The 26541-nt window shown below is 40.5% G+C and overlaps 3 protein-coding genes and 1 long non-coding RNA gene across 12 annotated transcripts in view; 2 read left to right on the forward strand and 2 right to left on the reverse strand.

Annotated features, from left to right (window-relative positions):
* Window positions 1–765: 765 nt before the first annotated feature.
* LOC5510245 (protein Wnt-7b) overlaps window positions 766–26541 on the reverse strand; it is a 42574-nt gene continuing 16798 nt past the window's right edge. For 3 of the 8 annotated variants that reach the window (XM_032379385.2, XM_048733393.1, XM_032379384.2), the window contains 3 exons: window positions 14473–14690; window positions 12703–12968; window positions 8061–9325 (listed from right to left, as the gene is read on the reverse strand). In XM_032379385.2, coding sequence (XP_032235276.2) covers window positions 8822–9325; window positions 12703–12968; window positions 14473–14690 — 988 coding nt within the window. In that variant the 3' untranslated portion in view covers window positions 8061–8821. Of the gene's footprint in view, window positions 3865–4823; window positions 6500–8060; window positions 9326–12702; window positions 12969–14472; window positions 14691–14767; window positions 14900–16806; window positions 16869–26541 lie in introns of those variants that run through there. The other 5 variants (XM_032379389.2, XM_032379388.2, XM_001630667.3 and 2 more) reach the window with 5 other exon arrangements.
* On the forward strand, window positions 13599–16088 carry LOC125573075. Its single transcript, XR_007313946.1, has 2 exons — window positions 13599–14459; window positions 14567–16088. It is a non-coding gene; the product is annotated as an uncharacterized LOC125573075 (long non-coding RNA).
* Window positions 21466–23254, forward strand: LOC116615043. Its single transcript, XM_048733392.1, has one exon. It carries the CDS (start codon window positions 21623–21625, stop codon window positions 22808–22810), a length of 1188 nt encoding a protein of 395 aa, XP_048589349.1. The 5' UTR covers window positions 21466–21622; the 3' UTR covers window positions 22811–23254.
* Window positions 23184–24896, reverse strand: LOC125556812 (testis-specific chromodomain protein Y 1-like). 2 transcript variants are annotated; one of them, XM_048733396.1, is made up of 3 exons: window positions 24067–24357; window positions 23740–23825; window positions 23184–23620 (listed from the first exon to the last, which is right to left on the reverse strand). In XM_048733396.1, the coding sequence occupies exons 1-3, from the start codon at window positions 24241–24243 to the stop codon at window positions 23206–23208; spliced, it is 678 nt and encodes a 225-aa protein (XP_048589353.1). In that variant the 5' UTR covers window positions 24244–24357; the 3' UTR covers window positions 23184–23205. The 2 variants fall into 2 exon arrangements, 1 of the variants encoding a protein (XP_048589353.1); XR_007313945.1 differs by lacking the exon at window positions 23740–23825 and having other exon boundaries at window positions 23377–23620; window positions 24067–24896.

Below are 26541 nucleotides of genomic sequence, written 5' to 3' on the forward strand. Positions count from 1 at the left end.
ACCTTCAAACCCGCTCGGTCAATCTCTGGGAGGCCTGGGTCTAAGGGCTTTTCAAGATTAGTGAGATGAAAATTTAACCAAGCTGTCAGGTTTTTTTGGACAAATTCTTGCCACGAGTCTCAAATTGACAGGAATCAGCATTTTTCACCATATTTTCTGGAGATCAGGGAGCGGGAAAACTTTAGCTCTTCTAAATATGGGCATCAATGACCATATAAGGCAATGCAAACGAAGGACACTATCCTTGGGGAATATGTTTGATATGCGCAGAAATTTTACGTGTTTTTCTTTAATTTCAGTCCCAACTCTACACTAAAAGTGGCCGGTCAAAGAAAACAGGACTATCACTTTCTACGCTGACCGGAAGATGCTTATTTTGCTTGTCCAGATTAGCAGAAAAATATCTCAAACCAATCTTTTTGCCGTCGGTTGCCGACTTTTTGTGGGACATTTTTTTTTTTTTTTTTTTTTTTTTTTTTTTTTTTCGTCCTGGTCGTCGACCGCTCATTGCCGGATTAGCTTGCTAGGGGCAATTATCCTAATTTTAATCTTTAAAAAGATTAAAGGACCTCATGGCTGTTATTGCACAATCTCTTTCCTGATTGGCTATTCGTACGCGCGTGATTGGCATGTCGGATCTATGAATTATGTTTTTCACAACACTTTTTTTAGTTTCTACAATATGAACAAATGGTATAAAGAGACCGCGCAGTTTAATACAGTGTGCGTAGAAAACAAGTGTATTGGGATATCAAATTCGAATCGTTTTCCGCCATGCACAAACCCATACCAATTTATTTCCGATGGTCTCCTTATCATTTACATAGTACATGTGACGTCATAATGCCCCGTGCAAACACTAGCGCTGTCCCAAACACCCTACATGGCGACTCGGCTATACAAGCGCTGTGTGCACAACATGTTGAAAGGCGCTGAAAGGTGGTTCGAACATCTTTATCTTGTGGCCAACCGAGCCTTTTGTTTGCATGTGACTTGACAGTACATTTACCAGGGTGTAACCAGTACACTGTTATATTTCCTAGTGTTTAACCCTTGCACCCATTCTACGCCATATTGGCGACAAATCTACATCAGTTCCAATATACAGTTCGCTGCACAATTTCAGGACAGTCTCAAACTTCAGACACTGCTTATTAAAAGTAAGCTTTTTTTTTTTTTAAACGACTAAAAGATAACCCTTGAAAGCGCAAGAATTACCAGCCATCTTTACTCTGATTTAAAGGTGTACGGTGTTCAGGGTTTAAGGTTGTCCGGATTTTGAGCAACAAACTGTAAATATTGGCAGTTTCTACATTTATTATTTACAGGGGCGTAGCCAGTGGGGTGGCCTAGGGGGGCCGCCCCCCCCCTTTTAGAAGCCAAAAATACAGTAAATGTATAAGACATTATTTTTATTTTTTGGGCCCCCTCCTGTTAAAAATCCTGGCTACGCCGCTGCATTTAGTATTTACATTAAGCATAGATTAAGCATATAGTTTAGTGTATTCAATATTAATTTTAAACGACACTTTTTCTCAGAAACTTAACTTTTCTGTTGTTCACACTAAATGCACTATAACGGTTACCATCACACAATTTTAATTCCAAACGCGATACATCTGCGCAATTCTTTATATTACTGATGCTTCGTACAAATATTGACAGCATTCCTGGCGCTAGTGCCACGAAGTTTCTAGCAAACATTTTGTTTGTGGTCGGCTCAGCAATGCTGGGCAAAAATTGCGCTGTTTGCACGAGGCGTTGCAGCTATCTCGAAAAAAAATCCCTTGTGATAATCTATTTGTCCTAGACAGCATTGACGGTAACATAAATTTTAAAAAAATATCGGTCTTAAGGCTGTGTACATATGGAAATTCACCCTGCGATCGTGTGTGATCATATGGAAACCAATTTGCAATTACGGTCAAATTAGCTGCGATCGAGTGTGATCAAATGGGAACTAGCCTTTGTAAAATCATATGCCTTAGGCGAAACGATTACAAATTCGACAGTTTCTGTAAATGTATTCGTTAAGTCACGTTTACTCGCCTATTTACGGACAACGTGAATTACGACACATGAATTCTGTTAGAGTGTAGCCTCATTTAAAAGCTTCTACAATAGAGTGGTTTTTATAAACCGGTACAAAACGTGAACTTGTTAAACTCTAAGTGCAATTAGTAAATAGACAAAAAACGGAAAACAATAAAGCTAAGAAGTCATAAAAAGCGTATTATACTAAATGTCTTTCGGGTTTATAAAAAAACCCACTCTATTTAAAAGCGGAAAAGCACGGAAAAATACCCCCATATTGTATGTACAATAATACTAACTGTAAACAGCCTGAGTTTTCTTTGTATTGAGTAACCAATTAAGGTTAGGTCGAAAATGCAGTGTGAAGGCACTTTAATGGCAAAAATCATAATTCTGTGAAAACAAAATACATTGCGTTGATTTTGCATAGGAAATAAAAAGGTTTGTAAGTGCTACGGAGTTTTACAAGTTTTTTTTTTAGAATTATTATACTTTACTAGTTCATTGTGCTTGTAAAAAAGGAATGCACTTCCTGGTCTGACACATTATAACTCTTAAATAAATATCGTTGATTTATATTAAGTAAATAAATTGAATTTTGTCTGTGCTTAAATAAATATGAGAAACTGAAAATATTAAATAATAAATCACACTTAATAGTGGTACAATTGCCATTTTACGATTTCCATTGGTTATTACCCATGGTACCCTTCAATGGTACAATTGCCATTTTGCGATTTTCATTGCTCATTTCCCATGATACCCTTCAGTGGTATAATTTCCATTTTACGATTTCAATTGGTCATTTCCGTTGCTAACGCTTGTTGAGGTAGTTTTAGGTATTTTTATGGATGAGAACTGTCACTGTTTAAAGAAGTTCGAAAGGTGTGACACAACACTCAAAGAACACCACCCTACAAATGATGTATTATCCTATGTTCAACGCACGTTGTTACTACACACACAGCAATTCCGACACGCGCTACCGTGGCCATCCAGAAGTTGCCAATCAGAAAAAAATTCATTGTTGTAGTTTTGATTGACATGATCTCTAAAACTAAGCTTTTTGCATTTGTTTAAGTGCGGAAAGGAATTAGTTTTCGTGGTTTTGGCTAAGACCAATTCTGTCAATCAATCTACTTTTTTCCCGCATCTGGTTGGCTGACTATCAAAAGAAGCTGGTGGCACCGATAGTGAGCGTAATGTGATAGTGTAAAAGTTGGTAAAAGTTACGTTGTATGTGAATGATGGTCTATGTGACTTCTTTCTAGAGATGTAGGGCGATGTGACCCGTTGTCCCCTAGCGTGTACTACCTATCCTCATACTAAATTAACCTATCGTTACTTACACCTAGTCTCCACAACCCTCTCCTTACATTTCTCACACGTCACCTCACAGCACCACTTAAAGCGACAGTTGCAACGCCACCTTCTCGTATACTCATGGGTGTCGTATCCCCGTCCGCAGCACATCTCCTCGCAGTTGGACGAGTCCGTCGCCGTCCGATTACACAACCGAGACATTGTTCCGGCAATTCCCCTACTGAGGTCCGGGTCGCAGTACGTCGGCGAGTGCACCATGTATACCAGACTTTTCCGGTGCGGCTTAAGGATATCGGATCCCGGTACGTCGAGGACAACGTCCACGTCTCGCAAGCCATCGCGCGAGGGCGCCTTGCGCGTGCGAACGCGTTGTGAAGTAGCGATCATCTTGTTTGTCTTGGCGCCGATCTCGCGGAAGGCTGGTAACGCGTTCCAGCACGTCTCCGTAGCACAGGATGAGGAGGGGCCGTGGCATCTGCACTCGAGCTTCATTGATTCCTTCACCAACTAGTCAAGGTATGGTAAACATGAATTAGTTATCGGTAGCGGTTACGGTCCCAGGGGGACCTCATCCAAACCCCGAAAAGTTTAGATAGAATGCATGGGGACTAAAACCGGCTCCTCCTACCATAAGATGATGATATTATTTCTACCCCACTCCCTCCCTTCGAGGCGGTGCCACCCCCTCGAGAAAATCACAGCCCTCGTGACAGACACTTCAGTATCCTACGTGTTTGATTACGAGCGTCGAATGCTATATAGACCTACCGTCTTGCCGGAACTCAGTTCAGGAAAATTCCGATGATGCCGCTTTGCACAAATGCTTATACCACTCGCCTTGCCTGTATGCCTGGACCACCTCACGAGAACGTTTCTAGACTCGCAGTGTAGTAGTTATAATTATTGACAGAAGCAAACAAGAGTGCAAGAGAAGAGATTTTTCTCGCGGAGCAACTCAGATGTTTTAACAGTTTGAGTGAATTTTTTCCATCAGTCAAGTTTTCAACCGATCTTGGGGCTTTTACATTATTTCTTAAAAAATGCCCAGGGTGATTTTGGAAAGGTATGTGTTTGTAGGGCTTAATGTCTTGAATGTTTTGTTACTTTGGATTCAAATGGGTATCACACTTTTTTAAGTCAACGCCTCTTATTTTTTTTCAGGGCCGTAGCAGTGGGTGGGGCACTGGGGGCATGTGCCCCGCCCCTATATTTTCAAAAATCATATTGTGCCCCCCAAATCTTACATGGACTGCAACGGCTCTGTTTTTGCCTTATTATTAATCCAGACTGTAGCAGGCCTCATAATAAAGACGGGGGGACGACGATAGAGAAACATTTGAAGAAAATACTGGGGGACATTTTTTATCAATTTTGAACATATTTGGGTGACACGTGGGTGACACGTGCCCCTAGTACTCCAACTCCTGCTCCGGCTCTGTACCCAAAATACTATAGGATTCCATATATTTATTTTTATTTTATTTTATTTGTGATATATTTAAACGAGATGTACTGTTATGTTTAAAAAATACTATACTCCACAGAAGCACGCCTAGAATCAAGCATGCATCATCATACTAACATAATTATCTGAAGTACTCTCTTCTAAATATTTTTTTAAGCTAGTCCACGATCTATGGAGGCGTTCTAGTACACTTTTATAGTCATTTTGTTTTCAGAAAACAAACTAAACATTAATAAATTCTTTAAAATATTTGATATATAAGCTATTTTTTATAATTCGAAGGGTTCCTAGTAATAATAGTTTACCTTTGATATCAGAGTTACTTACAAATTTAAAATCTCAAAGTTAGCCACTCGCAATAAAAGAAATGACAAAAGTTAGCATCTCTGCCAAGACAGCTCCATAGGTTGTCGAGGGTGTGTGAGAGGGAGTATGTGGGGTGAAGGGGCGTTGGTATATAAAGAATATTGGTCAATTGCGACGACACCAATTCATACCTAATGGCATTATGTGTTTTCTGGAATGGTATGGTAACATGGTTTTGTATGAGATGTGTTTTTATGGGGGGAGGGGGTAAAACTGGTCATATTGGAGGCAGTGCATATTCCCATAATTCTTATGGAGCTCGACCTGTGTCTTCAATTATCCATATCTTTTTCTTGCGAGCGTCGGCGTCAAATGATGTGAAATTGCAACAAGTACTTTTGACGGAGTGTAGACCTTTCTAAAGTCTCAATCTTTAAGAGACTACGCATTTTGTGACTCTAAAGAACGCTTAGCCATAAAAGAAGAAATCTAGTAATGGCAAACCTTTCTCTTATAGTTTTTAAGAAATCCCTATATTAACAAATGCAATAGGGAAACTTGGATGATCGATCGTGCTATTTGCTACTTGCAAAGCTATTTGCAAGTTTGGACACTGCCACGCTTGGAGCACGTGATCGTGCTGATGCTATTTGCACGTCTGACGGTATCACGCTAGGAGCACATGATTGTGTTAATACTATTTGCGCGCCTAGAAAATGTCACGCTTGGAGCACGTGATTGTGATGAAGCTAATTTGAATATTTGTACAGTTTCACGCTTGGAGGACATGATGGTGTTAAAACTATTTGTACGCCTAAAAATGTCACGTTTTGAGCACGTGATCGTGCTGAAGCTAATTTGAATATCTGCCACACAGTATCACGCTTAGGGCACGTGATCGTGCCGATGCTATTTGCACGTCTGGACAATGTCACGTTTAGAGCACGTGCTGCATCTGACATTACAGCACCACACAAACTTGCACCTGCACTGCCACCTCTTGGTGATCAGGTGAGTGTCGTAGCCACGTCCACAACACATGACGTCACAGTTTTCCTCTTCTTGGCTATCGTCGGAAATTTTACAATTCCTTCCAAGCGTCCCTGGAAGCTTGCTGAGGGTGTTCTTCGTGCAGTAGTTAGGCGAATCCTTAAGGTATGCGAGATCCATTGGTTTGACTTTTTCTACTTTGTCGTCCGGTCGCACCAGAGATGATAGGTAGACAGTTGCGCGCCTTGCTGTGTCGTAAAGAGCCTTTAGCCTATTACTAACAGCACGGGGCGAAGGGAGGGCTTGTGAGCATGTGCGCGTGACGCACGAAGCAGATGGACCGTGGCATGTACACTCTGTTAACAGGCTGCGGTTGACTACCTGTGGTCCGCGTGAGGTGAGAAATTTGGAACAAACGGTGAAACACGGTGCAAACGTAACAAAATAAAAACGGTGCAATGGAATGGTGAAGCCTCGTGCAACATTGTTGATCGAGAATCTACAGTAGTGCTGGTACCACAATGTTTACTGCTTTACATCGCACAAAATGGTGTTCAAAGGGCATGTTCTCAATCAACAACATGTATGCACGAGGCTTAATATAAAATCAACAACACGGTGGTATGTAAACGTAAAGTGGTACAGAATGCAATATAAGCAACGGTTACAATATAACAGCATGCAAATGGTGTATGGAAACAAAAGACATGATTCTATATGATATGAATGGTATAATGTAACATAATATGGTTTGGCGTTTGGCTTGGTATGATATCATATGGTATGGCATGGGTGTATGGTATGTGTGGTATGGTATTACCCATTCATTAATATAGCACACGTGACGAGGTGAACAACATAGTGCAGCAGTGAAGATGAATCAGTGCGAATGGAACGTGGAGTCATATACCAAAATAAAGTGATAAAGATGGAGTAACGAAACAAGTGAGTAAATCGTACGACATGGCATGACAAGGTGCTAGTGCAAGGTACGGTAGTAATAAGAGACGATGAGTGGGAAGATGAATGAAAGCAGATGGAGCACACTCGATGCCACAGCAGCCGGAGGGGTTATTCCTTGATTACTTCTTAGTCAGAAATAGTCTTGCAGAAGTAAGAGGGCGACGAAAAGTAGGCCAGTAGGACGTGCAGGACTACGTCTCTGCTCGGCTACACGCGATACAATCGTTTCTTTGCACCAGTCAAGCATATTGTGCTTAAATAAGCCCCAGATTCTCAAAACCCCACTTACTCATAAAGAAGAATCCTGAAACAATGTTCACATACTTTTATCGTCTTACTCCTTAGGCAAAAAAGGGCAATAATTATAGCATATACGAGAGGTCCCCTTGTTAGGAACACAGAGTCCTGTGCACCAAAGCCTTATCACGCCAAGGATCCAAATGATAAGCTGAGTTGCAAGGCATCAGCTTGCCCTCTCGTCGGCAATCGTTAGTCACGTTTTCGGCGGTGCGAGGACTGCTGGGATACAGTGCTCTTTGGGGACCTTGTGGGACTGCAGAGCTGGTTAGTGAATTAGTCACCTTGGAGGCGATGAAGAGTGAGGGGCGTGGTTTATTAGTCATAACATGTCAATTGACCAACCTATTTGGCAAGGTTTTATGGAAAGGGCGTAAGTAGTAAAGGGTGTTGACGAATAGAATAAATATCAGCAAGCACGCATATGGTCATACATATGGTTGTCGCATTAAGCTGGACGTAAACCGCTGATCGGCATATTCGCGATTAAGCACATTACTTAAATTTCTGGTTTCCGGGGCATAAACCATCAAGACATTTCAATCTAGATAAGAAGAAAATGTTGTGGGACATGATGCATAAAGGATGCCTAATCAAATTATCCGAGCAATTGCTAGTGAATTAAGCATGCTGAAGTGCATATGGATTTAATTATAAAAAAGACACTTTTGTCAAGACAGTCTTGCCCTAAATTCATTTTAATCTCAACCATTGTCTTCTATTTACATCCATCTATATCTAGCATATTACATGTTCAGTAAACATGGTATTTCACGCCCGTGCACATTGTGTCATAATTCCAAGACGTAAACCTTGCTTAACGCATTTTTCATATTAGATTTTAGGTAGACCTGCGTTTTTTTACTATTCGATAACTATTATGTTATTTATCAAAAAATAAAAACAATTATATTGAATTACAATTATCAACATTTAAAGTGAAATTCTACCCTTGAAACATTGTCTTGTATAAATATGTCAAACTAATGATACGTTTATTGATAAATATATTTGCATGAATAATGAAATAATTAAATCCATTCAAAAAGCTATAAATATGATTTTTACATTTGTAAAATAAGTGTAATGAATGCTACTTGTATAGATATTAAATAATAACTTCGTATTTGATTTGCTTATTGTTCTGTAAAGAAATGATCAATTATTGTTCATTTTCCTTCGTCATATTTCGCTCTTTGCTTTCTCTTGAAGCTGTCGTCTTTGTTGTGCTGTATACATTTCCCTCATCGCCGGTGTCGGTGTCATGCAAACTTGGTCTGCCTCCATCGTGGATTATCTGTTGTCTGCTTTCTTTGATGGCGCATTTGTGTTATTCTCCTCTATGAATCTTGGAGCAGATATGCGGCGATGCTCCTAATACCTACAGTTCTCAGTCTGCTAATCTAGAACTAATATCTTGGTGTTATCTACTGCCGCCCGCCTTTACTGACACGTGTGGACCATAAGTTTCTTTGAGCATTTGGCGCATTCTACCCTGCAGCACCAGTGGAACTTGCAATGACATTTCCACTCTTTGATCTGTTCTCGTACGCTGTACCCACGTCCACAACACATCACTTCGCAGCTGACATCTTCCGCCGATTCCGGAGTCCTACTGCACACTCTTCCAACAGTTCCAGGCACTTTAAGACTTTTTATCTTGTTGCAATAGCTTGGGGAATTGTCCAGGTAGACCAGATTGGCGCTGCTGTTCGGTTTGACTACCTTGTTGGTTCCTTTAACGACGATGTACGCGGGCACTTGTCCACCCTTCGACTTCTTCATCGCTGCCACCACCTTCACTGTGGCCTGGCGTGACTCGTACAGAGCTCGAAGCTTCTCGCCTACCATTCGAAAACTTGGCACTGACTTCCAGCATGTCTTGGTATTACAGGATCCAGAGGGGCCATGGCATTTGCACGATAAGTCCAAGTTATTCCTTATTACCTAGTGTGGTAGGAAACGCAGCTTGTAGTATCATGCAGGCATGCACAGGCGTTTTACGCTCAACATTTACAGTAGTCTAGTGCTAGCTTATCCACTCACGACACATTCATGCAGTCAAACTGACCAATGGAGAGATCAGGAAGACAATGTAACACGCATTTTGGTCACTTGGTTGTTAAAACAACTCGGTTAATATGGCGTTAAAAGACATTAGGGGTTTGAAGTAACGTGTTAGCTTCAAGTGTAGCTTCCATGAACATTAAAAAAAACACGACTGACACTGCGATGCTTCGGCTAAAGGTGCGCAAAGAGTTAAAAACAATATATAAAATTCGTAAAACAAAAAAAACTTTAGAAAAATGTAATCTAGGCATATGGAAAGCAAGATAGTATACTGTTACTTGAATCAGACTTTGTCGTTTAAGTATTAGAAATAAGTAGAGAAGCTTCACATGCAATCAGTCCCTTGTGACAGTAGGAGGGGTGCGCAAAATGCTTGCCTAATGAAATGTCCATAATCTGAGAAATAGCCTTGAATGGTACACATCACCCGGTAGTTAGCTATGCTTTATAATAGTTACGTGCACAAAACCACAATTTTCTGCTAGGTGATAGCACGTGTAGCCCACTGGTGTTTCTATGTTGACAGTGAATATACACACATTAGCCGAACCATTGCCGTCTGTCGAAGTTCTTTGTGCTTATTGTGAATATGAAACATCGTATACCACAACCCCGAATGCCGGACCGATGCGAGTAACCTTACTCCTTATCTAGGTGAACTAGAGTCTTAAAAGGCATATACACAGGGAGGTAGGCGAGGGGTGTGGGATCGGGGAATCTTTTTTAAAATCTTTGAGGACCCCGGACCCATCCCATAAGCTTGTTAAAATGCACAACATTTATTAGTACGGGCAGGGCAAGATCCCCCCCCCCTTATGGGCCACACACCAGTGCTCCTCCTCTTCCGAGCCACGCCTTGTGTGTTCTAGCTTATTAGTCTATGACAAAACAATGAACGCCCTATCTCTACAAATTGTCACGTAGTCATTGTGTTCATTCAACACTGGAAGACATACTACGCGGAGAGATCTAGCAATAACGATCTTGAATGTAATATCTTATATTTTATTTACCAAATTCAATAGTATTCTGCTCAATGGTATTCTGCTTGCAAAATGGCGGATGAGAGGAAAATGGGCTAAATAAATCCAATCGTCTCAGAAAAGGGAAATAAAAAATACAATAGTAAGTAAAATATAAATAAAATCTAATTTCGTGATAATCTCTTGAAAGCAATTAATTGAACTGGAATAAAAAGAAATATAAAGCAGTATTTTGACTATTGTTTTAAATTGGTGGAATGTCTTTGACAAGAAAATGGCGGTGTTGGGCGTACACTCGTATAGTTATATCTTCCGAGAGGGGTTATTCTAGAGTGAAATATGTTTTTTTTCTTATTTTAGACTATAATTTTGACCGAGTTTTGTTTTATTATTAAAAGTAGTTCAATTTCGAACATATATTGAGACTTAGATGATAAAACACGAAAAAAAAAATCATGGACACCCGTGTCTCCCAGTGAATAGCTTTAAAATTATCATCTTTAATCTAGCTTTTATCAAATTAACCTGAATTTTGTTTTCTCCTACTAGTCGAGTTTTAAATAAAAGTTTAATTAGAACGTGCGAGTCCCATGCTGTGTGATCGTGATGCAATAATGATCTCAGTGGGGCCTCCGAGCTGGGTTTATTGCGCAGCCCTGCTTAGCGTACAACATATCTAAACGCCACCGCGAACCACCTCGCTGCCAACATGCGCTACAATCCTCAAGTGACTGAAGAATGAGCTGTCTTTATGAGTTTCCTGACTCAGCTTGGATATTATGTGGATGTATTTAATTGAGTGGTTGAATATTTAGCCAAGCGTACAAGATAGAATAATATGGTTCCTTTAAAAGCTCTTGTGCCATACATAATGGGTACCTTGTCTAACAACGAGAGAGTTGCCTGGAATGTTAAACAAGTACTTTTGCCCCACTAGTTAATTCTCAAAGACCGCGTTTTTTAACGGGACTCTGAGATCAGCCCCTTAAGCAAGCTACGCTCCAAGTATTTCCTTTCAACATCAGTGGTTTCTCAAATTAATTTTAATCACCCCTTTCATGGTTATATTAGCCCGATTATAGTAAGACTACATTTCTCTCAACCTTTATGAGTTGAACAGACCTTATTTCAAATAAGGTGAAACGCAATAACTCCTGCGACTATCTGGGTATAAGCAAGGGCAATCTGGCGGCCCTACAAAGCCGTGTTCGGACTCATAATCGTTAACGACCACAGTTTTTGTTTTTCGCTCCGTGCGTTTTATACATTTATTGACCATCGCATATCTCACGTTCAAAAATGACGGAGGCTTGCAGACAAGCATATAACAGGCAATACGTCATCAAGAGCGTGGTGAAAACAGGGCAAGGGAGTGGTACCAGACATTTCATGTGCACAATAAGCAACAACAACGCAGAAAAAACAACCTTACAGAGGATATTTGATCCCACTCGTGCTACACAACTCGGAGTTTAATATTCCGACATTCCATTGTAACAATGCGTACGATTTGTGTCTCACTAACCTTATTGTCTCGAATTGTGCTGCATTGTTCAGACAAAATTAAAGTGCAAAGCACCCTATTGGGTTTATAATATTTAGTATGATTTGACTCATAGAACGGGACTTTTTGGCGGGTCGCATTTCGGCTTTGAGACAGTTTAAGAATGAAAGTTCTAGAAAAAGTCAGTTATTGTTATTATTATTTTTTTGATACTAATAAAAAAATAATGATAACAATAGAGATTTTTGACCGATTGTTAGGTCCATTTTTTTTGCACGGTTTTGTTTGTTATTGCGTGATTTCTTTCCAACAAGTAAAAGGTAAAAAATTAGTCAGATATAAGATTGTTTTAGAGATTGCTCCGCAAAAACGTGAAATCATCGTGTGTAATCCATCAATTGTCGATAATAGACGTGTAAATCTAACATTGAAAAGCTGTCTCGGTCCTCTTTATTTGTCTTGTCTGAGTCAAATCTATAAACGGAGCCATTCGCTCGCTGAGAAAGTTTCCCCTTGGCTGACCGGTTCCCCTACACCGTGATCTGAAAGGCAGTCCTGATCATGGCTGTAATCCTAGCAACGTACACCCTAGTAGCCAGGATTGCTCGCGTGTTTCGTCCCGGGCCAGACAATTGCTGCTATTGTCATTATGTTATTAGAACAGTGATTAAGTTATTACGATCAGGGTTATAAAGAGAGGTCCGAGAAATGTATGGAATGCGGCGTATGCTGGATGTTGACCTGTGGATGGTCGGTAACAAACTCACCTCTCTGCCGACTTCGTTGTTGTGGCGATTCATCAGGGCTATATCGCTCCTGACCGCGTCGTTCGCATTTAAGAACTCCTTGGCCACCGCCAAGCCGTGGCCGATATTGACGCTGCAGCCTCCCCATTTCCACCCCTCTCTGCTTATCCCATCCTTGTTTCTATCGCAGCCGCAACCGGTCGGATTTTGAGTGCACGCCAAAGTTACCGCTTGAACTATGCCCGCTGAGATGATTGCATGAGTGAAAGCGGCCTCCTTGGTTCCCGCTGCAATAAACAAACGTGTACCGGTTAGACCACTTCCTTGATTCCCTTGTGTACGTTTAGTACAGATACACAATTAAATTTATTGCGCTGGGGCCCCGAACCATTGAGGATACTGCCTTTTTTTTTATAGCCCGGTAGATTCGGGCCTGGTGCTGGCTCTCGCTAGGAAAAAGGAACAAAATAATAAAGTTCAAATAAAGTAGGAAGACCGTGCGTAAACGCTTTGGTACATGGGTGTGTTATAAATCAATATTTATTCTTATTGTTTGCCATCGGCACTAGATCGTTTGACGTTTAACACTTTTCATATGTTTACAATAGAATCTCCACAGTTTTCAAATTCATTCGAGTTGGTTATCGCCATCGGTAATGCCTCATGTTCCTTTATTTAGGAGCCTGATACTAATTTGCAACTGGTGGTATAGTCGTGAAATACTCTGTTTCTAAAAAAAGACATAGTAAATTAGACTATACAACTACAAATTACCACAAGGAGGAAAAACGCAATTAAAACCGTCTAAAAAGAAATGATTTTTCCACTTTAAAAAGATCACAGGCGGTTTGGTGATAAGTCTGAAATGTAATCTTATTTAAAGGTCATCTGTTTTATTAAAAAATAAAAAGATTCTATGTTATTTATCTAACATCGATATCCACCGAATAAAACATCTTGCAACGGTTCCTAAATACCAACCTTAGAAAATTTTGAGCTCTAAAGAAAGAATTTTATCGTATAGCTTTTTTTCATTTGTGTCGCTAGCTTAACGAATTATCCCAAAATAGAGAATCATTACTTTACTTATTATCCGGATTGATTGCGTTTGTGAATGAGAAAGAAGGATATGTCTATAGATGCGTGACAAGAAGAACTTTGATTTCTCTGATGGTGTGGTAATCGTGAAACTAGTTGTGTTGCTTCAGTGTTGATGCGTCGATAATCTAACGGTTTGTGTGGAGGGCAAAGTTATTCGCAGCGTGTCAAACAATGTGCAAATAAAGCATTATAGTAGCGCAATTGCTGAGCTGTCGTGTTGCGACTTAATGTACTCAAGCCGAGTCGTCTGTCATCAAGTTCATAGTATATCTTCTCGCTGGGGAGAAACTCGTGCTCAACCTGTCCGACTTTCGTGATTTTTGTAAACACCATTGCTTCTCTTCTATAAAGGGCTTCCAAAGACAGCCCTTTGTTGCTGTTGTTCTTTTGTGAAAAAGAAATTACTCGCCATTCGCTTAGGTGACACCGGCGGCGCGAATTATTCACGAAAGCGTACGGTGATCAAGTACAGTATAATCATATAGATAACACTCACAAGTGGGTATGTGACAATGTGCTTGAGAGCTCAAGTGGCTCCGTAAGACCCGGTGCGCAAATAATAACACACTGTTAATCCAGGGAGAAAGGCGGGCGAGTGATCGAACACAGACACTCAAAGGCTCCCCACGAAACTCATGAATGGAAAATAGTACAGGAAAAAGGCAGGAGGGTACAAGGTAATGTACTTACGCACTGCTCTTTGACCAAATGGTCTTTCCTCTCCAAGAAGTGAACAATTCCATCTCTTATTCCTGAACTGGTATTTACACTCTTCGACACCCAGGTCGTAGCCCTGAGAAATGGAGACCATCGTTCCGGGCTTGTCCTCGCAGAAGCGCATCTGTTTAGCAGATAGTGGCTGAATCCTCGTGCAGATGATACTAGGAGGTATTGCCACGGAGTCAACACTGCAGAGAAAAGGAGAGAAAAATGAATGAGTTTCACCACGTCGTGACCACCGGCTCGTAGCGCGTTGATTACTCACAAGAGCTTTTTAGAGCCCGTCTCCAGCGCGTTCTGCACGGAGAATGATATAAGAGTGAGTCGTATAAATGTCGCAAAGCACCATTTAGCCATGTTTGTATTGCGTATCCAAACTGGGTGAGTACTCGTCAAGATTGCTTCTTCATAGACGTGCGCTGTGCCGGGTTTATAAACCACACCGATCACCCAAAAGTAGCGACTTCCCCACGAGCGCTGATTGGCGGAGACCGGAATTAATATATCTGTATGTTTAATTTACTCCGCGGAACTGGACAATTGATGCAATCTCACTCGCGAATATTGCTTTGCTGTACGTGGGAAAAGGTCCGCTACACTTGGTTGCCCACTGTGTTATACTGGGACAAACGTATCCTTCCGGTATTCGACCGATATTGAGACGGACAAAAGGGGGCGATCAGGGGACACGAGTAGAGAAACACGAGTTTTCTAACAGCACCCTCTCGGGGCCAGGTCTCTTTGCTGTAGACTCGAGACGGAGATTATAGTTATTCATAGAGCTTTATTAGTGCTCTCATTCTGAATATAAACAATACGCAGACCTTATAGGAATCTCTTAAACAAATAAAGTGGTTTACTCATATAGTTTGGCGCGGCAGAGGCGCTTTGATGTACCGGTCGCTCTATTGCTGATCGAGTTCAGCTCCGCCGCCGCAAAAATATCTAAGCGAATTTTCTCAAAGAGCGCGCGACTTCTTCCAAGCAACGCCGGTCTTCGTGCCGGAATTAAAAAGCTACCACCCGTCTGATAACGGAAGTGAACGGCAATTGGAAATCGTTTTTGGGTTTAACAAAAAGGAGTCGACCATCTAGCCGAGTTATAAAGATAAACCAGCTGACCAGCGCTCGTATTTCTCCGCCGATCATGTATTATAAGCCGATCATGTATTCCAAGGCAGCCAAATCTCGGGTTTAATCAGAGTTGCGTGATTCTGTGACGGTTACACACGACCCAAGGGACCCACGTATGTACACTATCTGTATCTCCGTAGCCAGGACTAAGGCAATCTTTTGGGGCCGACTAGTGATGTAGCGCACGCTCGCACGGCATTCTTAAGTTGGACCTCCTTAAACGAATGACGCGGTCTACCGGAAACGTTTACATCAGCACCCACTTACAGGGTGGTGATCATAACACAATCCCCGTCCCGTAAACATGCAACTCAAGTACACACTTAAAACTATTACCTTATTATAAACTTGTTGTGCCCTGGGTGATTAGAGCGTTTGTTCAATGCGGGGGATGAATGGATCTGCGCTTTGATTTTCGTTGAGTAAATTAACTTGAGAGTGTTGCCCTCAAAGCGTGGCCTGATTGTATCTCTGTTTAGAAGGGCAGGGAAGGGTTTTCTTGGTTATATCGCGATTAGAAATCTTGTTTCTATTTTTACACCCGCCCTCCGATTTTGTTGTAGTGGGGTGCATTGTTCATCTTATCGCTGTAACCTTTTCTTGGTTCTTTTTTGCGCAACAAGCACGATTTTTGATGGGTGGTACGTTTTGATAGTATACAAAAGAAAAATAAGAGTGTTCAATTTCTCTGCAGTCCAGGTATATTTCTTATGATTTCAAAGGCCTGAAAAGCAACGTTTGAAGCAATGTTAATGTTATTTCAAGGAAGATAATATTTCTGTCTAACTATGGATACGAACACTGTTATATTAATTGTTAGAGTTGTTGCAACTAGTATAGCTATGAAATGTTTTTTTTTTTAATTTCTAATTAACGATGCCGGTGTATTGACATAGAGAATTTGCACAATTCAACAGCGCGGCACTTTCATTGGCTTAAAGTGGATATCATCGCATTATCATTGAAGAAATGCTTACTCATGATCGATTATTTCTATTCCAAAATAGCAAATTATTAAGGCGTTTATCCAGGTTTGCATGAAAACCTCGTTTGGCTTCCACTCGATCTCACGTACCTAACCATAATTACGATAAGCCAGTCAAATCGCATTAGGCCCAGAGTCCTCCTTATTTTTTACGATTGGAACAACAAGTTTGTCACACGTATTACCTCATTTCTGTGTCTTCAGGATTCTGTGGCGAGGCCCTTTCCGGAATGCAACTCTCGATCATTGACTATTATTTCCTTTATTTAATTATCCGCGTCTGGTCCGGCATTTGTTAGTGATTCCCTTCTCCGTGTGGGAGCACAATGTCATCCCATATGTTAACGGATCACAGCACGAGTGAGTTGTTTGTTTTGTGGTTTCTCCTCATGACGTATGGTTTGACGCTAGAAAGTATTTTTATAATTTAAATTTCTTTTTCAATGTGATCTTTTTGTCTTTTTACCTATGTCTCTCTTACTACTGGTTACACAGGGGAAATGATTTAAAATCGCGTTTTCCTGCAACTTTCAGTGCCGAGAAGGACTTGTGATTTCAGCTTGGAATATATTTATCCTTTCCTTTTTAAAAATATGATGGTAATATTTCATCGGCCCCTCTCTAAATGAGCGGAAAAAAATAAAGGCTAGTCTCATACTAGGCCAATTTTGAAAAGTACCCCTGATTTAACAAGAACATAATGATATTACATGAATTAATGAAGTGCTATTAAAATGGATTTCAGCTGCGTTCAAACGTCGTATTACCCATAAGCTGTATTCAATGCACATGCATGCAAATGAATCAAGTCGATTGTTTCATCTCTATTTGCATGCATGATAATACGACGTTTGAACTTAGCCTAGTAAAAAAAATTCATGCGTGAGTTTCTTGACTTATTGTATGCTTTGTAAAAGAGTTATTGAAAGAGGGTGCGTACTGTTTTTTTATGACTCACTCTCTTATCACCAGAAACAGCAAAGTGAAAATTGATACAAATATCATCTCGAAAGAAATACCTGGCATTATCGCCTTAACGACCCCATCTGTTGCCTATAAATATTTACGCCCATAATGTTTCAGACCTAATGTATTTTCCGCCTTAAGGGAATTATTTGGTTCTTATCGTTTCTTCCTGATGGGGCTTCTGGTGCGTAGGTTTTTCTCATTCTATGTTGTCTTTGCACGTGCATGCTAAGGTATGTTCCGTGGAATGTAGAGCACTCTTGTATGCACGTTTTGATCTGTCTGGTTTGATTTACTAGGTTGTTTTCCTGAGTACAGCACGTTGTAGCCCATGGCAAACAAACATTGCCTGTGCTGGACTGCATACATCATAATTATTAATTATTAGGTAGTACATCAGACAGCTCCAAGTTCCTCTTGTTAAAGGAAGCGTTGACCTAACTACGACAACTACCTAATAACTAAACGGTTTATTGTTGGACAGATTAGAAGAGCCAGCTCACAGAATAGGTTTTTGCTTATTGGTATTTTAGGTGGTGGAATGAGGACATGACACGCCCATTTAGGTATTTTTTTAAGGTTGGATTTTATTAGGACGCGAAAGAAAGTGCAAATCCATCCCAATTGAGAATCGGTCGTACAGACGTGCAAGAAAGTTGCGCTCTCATATGCTGCTTTGCGCCTGCGCCCTTCGCGCTTGCACCCATAGAGTATCGGAAAACTACGTTGTGCTTTCTTACCATTGAGAACCGGCCTATATTGTTTTAATGGGCACAGTTTAACTTCTCTTCCGACGAGCATCCCTGTACAAAAAAAATAAGACCCCACCTCCTGGGTAGTTTCTATGTTTTCATGCAGTTGTGGTCGAATTGTTGTTTTGCGGGCGCTGTAAGTTCAATTGTTGGGTACGTTTCTGGCGGCGCTGGTGGCTCTGTACCCCCCCACCCCCCAAACTCGTGAGCATCCTTTGAATTCCCAGTATGTATTATGCCCTAGGTAGCGTGGTTGGCGACCAGGTCCTAAATTGACAAAGCTGATTATCGACTGACGGTGTGTGTTCACCAGATGGCTCAGCACGACCCATCAGGACCACCTTGGGAACATTGTGATGATACTGAAGCGGTTCTAATGCTCGTGGTGAAGGATTCATTCTTTTAGTTTGGTGGTCGTGTGCCGCTCTTTGCCCTTTGCACCCGATTGGGGTGTCGGTCAGATTCCATACACATGCAATAGAACCCCGCTTTAAAAACACCCCTAAGCAAGGACACCACGACGGTTAATTCTAATAAAAATGTCCGGAAGAAAGAAATATCCATATACATATTTTTGTGAATTTAAATCCACTTCTTAAATAAACTCCGTTAACTGCAGTTAATAAGAATGGGTTTGTTGGTCTTTATGGTGTCTTGCTGTACTATATTTTAGATAGTAATATACAGTAAAACCCTTGTTCAATAATAAGAACGTACCGTTTAGATTTACCTTGTAATATTGGAAAGTTTTTTCTGACCATACGTCTCTGCGAGTATGAACCAAAGTGTGTCACAGAGTATGAACCAAAGTGTGTCACAGAGTATGAACCAAAGTGTGTCACAGAGTATGAACCAAAGTGTGTCACAGATTATTGATCACAGTGTCACAGATTATGGATCACAGTGTCACAGATTATGGATCACAGTGTCACAGATTATGGATCACAGTGTCACAGATTATGAACCAAAGTGTGTCACAGATTATGGATCACAGTGTCTTAGAGTATGGATCACAGTGTCTCAGAGTATGGATCACAGTGTCAGAGTATGGATCATAGTGTCTCAGAGTATGGATCACAGTGTCTCAGAGTATGGATCACAGTATCTCAGAGTATGGATCACAGTGTCAGAGTATGGATCACAGTGTCTCAGAGTATGGATCACAGTGTCAGAGTATGGATCAAAGTGTCTCAGAGTATGGATCACAGTGTCTCAGAGTATGGATCACAGTATCTCAGAGTATGGATCACAGTGTCTCAGAGTATGGATCACAGTGTCAGAGTATGGATCACAGTGTCTCAGAGTATGGATCACAGTGTCAGAGTATGGATCATAGTGTCTCAGAGTATTGATCACAGTGTCTCAGAGTTTGGATCACAGTCATTAGCAGAAATTCTATACAGCATGGCCGCCGAGCATGCGCGCTGCTTTCCCTGTTGGACTTTAAATATATTTCTGCGATCACCTTACATATAGAGAACTGTATGAGAATACAAACGCTAGTATACTTTACTCGGTTTTATTGAGAAAGCCGTTAAACATTTTACGGTTGCAAACGGCAGACTATGAACAATACAACTTCATTGGTATATGGTAGAAATTACACACGATTTCGATGAAAATAAACTGTTCGCATTCCCCTTCAAACGCCGATACCTTTATTTACTTATTTCCGCCATGCTTGCCTCTAAAATGTGCTCGAGTCGCAATACACAGGCCGTTCCTCTCGCTCGATAGTACATCCTCCTCCATTTGCAAACGTCGAGTTCGAACACGAAGATATAGTTCTCGCTAAAAGTCAAAATAATTCCTCCATACTTGATTGAAATCTTGTTCGCAAATGAGTCTGAAAATGTTCAATATTTGTTGAGTCCATATAGAGAAGAACAATAACACTCCGAGGTCCATTTCGGCAAGAATCAAGCCATATTTTCGGTAGAAGCAAAGGCTGTTTATGTTCGGCCATCTTGTTCCCACAATGCAAACTGTTTAATGCTTTGTGACCTAGCCTTTGTTCTATTTTCAGGTTATTAAGTATTCCAAACCTAGAAAGGATATCTAGATTACTTACGCAATGTCGGACCTTTTCGGTAAAATTCAAGCTCAAGAGCTACAAAATATCAAAATAAGCGAGCCAAGCTTATCATACGCTGCAAAATCCTCTGCTAGAAAGGTTATTTTCGCCTTGGATATACCCTATCCTCTGTTTAAAATCTGGCACGAGCGTGTACAAAGTTTTTTTCGCCAAGTTGAAAATTCTACCGGAAGTGAGGAAGAAAAAAGCAAATTACTCCTCAAATACCCATTTGTGGCACTTTTAGAACATTCTCTGCCTGAATGTTGCTTCTGTTTTTCCTCTGACGACAATGTTAGAAGAGAAATAAATGACAGTTTACGAAAAAACTGTGCAATAATTGTACAGAAGTACAGGGCATCTAGAGGCATGGCAAGAATGAAATTAGATGGACTTTCAAAGAAGTTCCATGTCTTTCAAGGCCAAACAGAACCTGTAAAAAAACTCCAGGATGAAATTGTCAACTGGAAAGCTAGATGCCATAATCTGGAAGCAAGATCCTCAGAACTTTACAAGGAAATGCAGAGTGTGCTCATGGAGTCCAAGAGGAAGGACAACATTATACAAGACCTCTCAAAAACAAACAAAGAGCTTGCCAGTTATATTGATCAGCTTGAGAGGTCTCAGAATCTTCAATACCAAGGGAAGTCACTGCATGAAGCTAAAAACAAGCAGAGGACTCTAAAAGAATTTCTTAGCAGAGCAAATCTTGCCCTATGGTTTGCCAAAGCCTTTGGTATTGAAGTAACTTCGGTAAGTGTCACTGAAACTGAATCTGGGCAGGTCCATCAACTGAGTGCTGGTGCTGCTTCAACATCAACTGAATCTGAAGATGGCCAAGGAACCAATCAGTATGATAGACTTAGTGATGATGAAAAGGGGCAAGTACAGGAGGTTTTATTCCTCTTAGACAAATATTGTGTTGGGGATAATTTTTACCATGAGCTCTCAATGATTTCAAATGGTCTGCCAAAATCTTATCTAATCAAACAGTGTAGAGATAACTGATCTCTACGTAGAGATAACTGATCTCTACGATCTCTGACTGATCTCTGTCACATTGAAGACCTCCCTAATAATTACCTTGGCTCAAAATGTTCATTTGCTGAGCTTCTAACCATTCATGCAGCTGACTTTCTTGACAATAATCCTGATTTTGATTATGCTAATGAGACACTTAAGGTAAAAATTAATGGAGATGGAGCTAGGATGACAAGAAATTCCAATTTTATTTTTCTAACTTTCTCTATTTTACAAACAGGAGCTAACGTAATGTCTGCTAAAGGTAACAGAAACATTGCAGCTGTTAATGCTCCCGAATCATACACCACCTTAAAGGAAGCCTTTAGTGTCACTTTTGAGGAGATTAACAACTTCATTGCTTCTGGTAAACTAACAGTCAATGATAAAACAATTAACTTGGAGTTTTTTCTTGGTGGTGATTATAAATTTGTGTTACTAATGCTTGGTCTTAAAGGTGCAACTGCTAACTATGCATGTGCTTGGTGTAAAATTCATAAGGATGATCGCTGGAAAACTGATAATGATTTTCATTCCTTTAATAAATCTCCAATGTCAAGATCTCTCAAGGAAATTAAAGAGCTATGTAAGAAATCAACAGATAATTACTGTTGTGGAGCAGAGCCTTTACTTAATATTGAGCTTGATCATGTGATTGTTGACGAATTACACTTGATGCTGCGAGTAACAGATGTACTAACTAAAAATCTTGTCTATCAGGCAATTGACAGAGATAAAAAGGATGACTTTGACAAAAAAAGAGGGGAGGGAAAAGGTAGCCATCTCAAAAAGCTAGTTTCCACCATACGGTCTTTGGGCATTTCTTTCGATGTTTGGGAACAGCTAAATGCTGATAAGTCATCAAGTGGTAAATATGATTTCACAAGTTTAACAGGATCAAACAAAAAAACACTTCTCAGTCAATTGCCTGATAAACTGCATGATTTGCTAACCCTTGACAGCAGGGATAAGGTAACTCAACTGTGGAGAGATTTTAATAATATTTACATACAAATTACTAACATGGAGCTTAACATTTTGCCAGAAATAATTGCTGACCAAGTTAAGGAATGGATTGATTTGTTTTGCTCATGCAGAAATGTGGCAGAAGGTTACGAGAGGGCTCGTGTTACTCCTTACATGCACATTCTTTTTGCCCATGTTCCCTTTTTTGTTGAAAAATACAAATGTATTAAAATATTTACTGGACAAGGGGTTGAAAAAAATAACGATGTAGCTAGATCTGTCCTCCACAGGAAATCTAATAAATGGGATTCTGTGGGGGACATTCTTAAACAAGAATTTAGACAATGGGAACTCAAACACAAGGAGAGAGAGAAGAGAAAATATGAAAAAAAAAAGTACTTACTGGAATGAAGAAATAAAAACTACCAGACAAAAAAGGAGAAAAACTAATACTGAGACCCCTGACATGGAACCCTCAACTTCAGCAGACACTTCCGTTGGGGAACGCTCAGTAGACCAGCCTGAACAAGTAGACCCCAAATCAATGACTGTCAAACAGTTGAGGGAACACTTAAAAGCCAGAGGTTTAAAAGGCTTAAGCAAAAAAAGTAAAGCTGAATTAGTAGAGATTTTCCTAAATTCTCCAAGAGAATAGTCATCTACTGTATGTCATTAAAGTAGTCAATATCTAGAATGTAAATTATATATGTAAATAGAATATCATACTTTTAAAAGTGCCAGAAGGTAATTGTGATATGGCACTATATAAATATACATATTATCATTATTATTCTACATGTATATATTTAAATTGTAAAAGGTTCTCTAATAAAATCAAATGTAATTTTCTCAGTATACATTCTTTGTTTATCTTCTACAACAGAATTACCAACTACTTTATAGCACTTAATAGATTTGCTTAAAAAGGTTTTCATTTTGACAGGATACGAAATTTTAACCCCATCCCCATTCTTATCTAGATATACGTCCCACTCCCTTGGAAAATTACAAACCCTAAAATCATTGCTGCTAAGCAAAATATGTTTCCCATCCCTTGATTTTATACCCTTGCCACTAAAACAATATCGAAAACAATCATGATGAAATTCTATTGAAACAGGCACCCTAGTTCTTCTCTTAAGCTTTGCCTCCATCGCCTCTCTCAGCCGATCTAAATTGCCTTGAAGGCGTGAAGTCTCCACTTGTGGGCTGTCAAAATTCCTAAGGTGGAAACAAAACAAAAAAAAGATTTAAGACTTGCTCGTTTTTCTAACTCGAAAGGCTTCGCTGACACCAAAGAAAGGGGAGTCCTTTCTGATGCAATTTTGTAAAATACATGCCTAACAAGATCAGCACTCAGATTATCTTCGTCCACCCAAGAACTCTCATAGGCACTGTATCCTGTCCACTTTAAGAGATATTGTGTCTACAATAGGACAATTTAATGTTCTTTGGTCATACTTGAATAACAAGTTCATGTGCACTAGACCTATCTCAGTACTCTTTACAGCCTATTTACAACATCTAAGTGGGCTAAACCAAAACGTTTAACTATCAGAAAATAATCGTAGTCAGGTAATCAAGTAAATTGAAGGTTCGGAATACATTGTTGAGCGTGGAACCTGAACTATTATAATATAAGCAAGGTAAATTTTCCGGTAACTTACCTTTCCATTGTTTATTTGCCGTGAAACAACTCTTTCAACGGGATAAAATGTTGGATCCCCATTCCTCCGTGTCTTTTTTCTTTTTTGAATGCCTCCCCACAACAGTTCACCCGAATTTGCCTCGTTAAGTTGACGATAAAAGCCGTCTCCCTCGCGAAGTCGCTTCTCTTCCGCCATTTTGAATAATAAATCACATCTGAACTGCACATGCGCAGTTCAATTAAAAAATAAAATGAGCGCCCGCGCTGATAACCGCTGACTGTATAGGATTTCTACTAATGGTCTCAGAGTATGGATCACAGTGTCTCAGAGTATGGATCACAGTGTCTCAGAGTATAGATCACAGTGTCTCAGAGTATGGATCACAGTGTCTCAGAGTATGGATCACAGTGTCAGAGCAAAGATCACAGTGTCTCAGAGTATGGATCACAGTATCTTAGAGTATGGATCACAGTGTCTCAGAGTATGGATCACACTGCCTCAGATAACTGATCACAGTGTCTCAGAGTATGAATCACAGTGTTAGAGTATGGACCACAGTATCTCAGAGTATGGTTCACAGTGTCTCATAGTATGGATCACAGTGTCAGAGCATAGATCACAGTGTCTCAGATAACTGATCACAGTGTCTCAGAGTATGGATCACAGTGTCTCAGAGTATGGATCACAGTATCTCAGAGTATGGATCACAGTGTCTCAGAGTATGGATCACAGTGTCTCAGAGTATAGATCACAGTGCCTCAGAAAACTGATCACAGTGTCTCAGAGCATAGATCACAGTGCCTCAGAGTATGAATCACAGTGCCTCAGAGAACTGATCACAGTGTCTCAGAGTATGGATCACAGTGTCAGAGTATTGATGACAGTGTCTCAGAGTATAGATCACAGTGTCAGAGTATGGATCACAGTGTCTCAGAGTATGGATCACAGTGTCTCAGAGTATGGATCACAGTGTCTCAGAGTATAGATCACAGTGTCTCAGAGTATGGATCACAGTGTCAGAGCATAGATCGCAGTGTCTCAGAGTGTGGATCACAGTGTCTCAGAGTATAGATCACAGTGTCAGAATATAGATTACAGTGTCTCAATGGATCACAGTGTTGCAGAGTATGGATCACAGTGTCTTAGAGTATGAATCACAGTGTTTCAGAGTATGGATCACAATGTCTCAGAGTATGGATCACGGTATCTTAGAGTATGGATCACAGTGTCTCAGAGTATGAATCACAGTGTCTTAGAGTATGGATCACAGTGTCTCAGAGTATGGATAACAGTGTCGCATAGATCGCAGTGTCTCAGAGTGTGGATCACAGTGTCTCAGAGTATAGATCACAGTGTCAGAGTATGGATAACATTGTCTCAGAGTATGGATCACTGTGCCTCAGAGGACTGATCACAGTGTCTCAGAGTATGGATCACAATGTCTCAGAGTATGGATCACAGTATCTTAGAGTATGGATCATAGTGTCTTAGAGTATGCATCACAGTGTCTCAGAGTATGGATCACAGTGTCTCAGAGTATGGATCACAGTGTCAGAGTATGGATCACAGTGTCTCACAGTATGGATCACATTGTCAGAGTATGGATCACAGTATCTTAGAGTATAGATCACAGTGTCAGAGTATTGATCACAGTGTCTCAGAGTATGGATCACAGTGTCAGAGTATCGATCACAGTGTCTCAATGGATCGCAGTGTCTCAGAGTATGCATCACAGTGTCTCAGAGTGTGGATCACATTGTCTCGGAGTATGGATCACAGTGTCTCAGAGTATGGATCACAGTGTCAGAGCGAAGATCACAGTGTCTCAGAGTATGGATCACAGTATCTCAGAGTGTGAATCACAGTGTCTCAGAGTATGGATCACACTGCCTCAGATAACTGATCACAATGTCTCAGAGTATGGATCACAGTGTCTCAGAGTATGGATCACAGTGTCAGAGTATGGATCATAGTGTCAGAGTATGGCATCACAGTGTCAGAGTATGGATCACAGTGTCTCAGAGTATAGATCACAGTGTCTCAGAGTATGGATCACAGTATCTCAGTATCTCAGAGTATGGGTTACAGTGTCTCAGAGTATGGATCACAGTGTCAGAGTATGGATCACAGTGTCAGAGTATGGCATCACAGTGTCAGAGTATGGATCACAGTGTCTCAGAGTATAGATCACAGTGTCTCAGAGTATGGATCACAGTATCTCAGAGTATGGGTCACAGTGTCTCAGAGTATGGATCACAGTGCCTCAGAAAACTGATCATAGTGTCTCAGAGCATAGATCACAGTGCCTCATAGTATGAATCACAGTATCTCAGAGAACTGATCACAGTCTCCCAGAGTATGGATCACAGTGTCAGAGCATAGATCACAGTATCTCAGAGTTTGGATCACAGTGTCAGAGTATGGATTACAGTGTCTCAGAGTATGGTTCACTGTGTCATAGCATAGATCACAGTGTCTCAGAGTATGGATCAC

The sequence above is a fragment of the Nematostella vectensis genome, chromosome 10 (assembly GCF_932526225.1).
Source record: "Nematostella vectensis chromosome 10, jaNemVect1.1, whole genome shotgun sequence".
NCBI classification, from domain to species: domain Eukaryota; kingdom Metazoa; phylum Cnidaria; class Anthozoa; order Actiniaria; family Edwardsiidae; genus Nematostella; species Nematostella vectensis.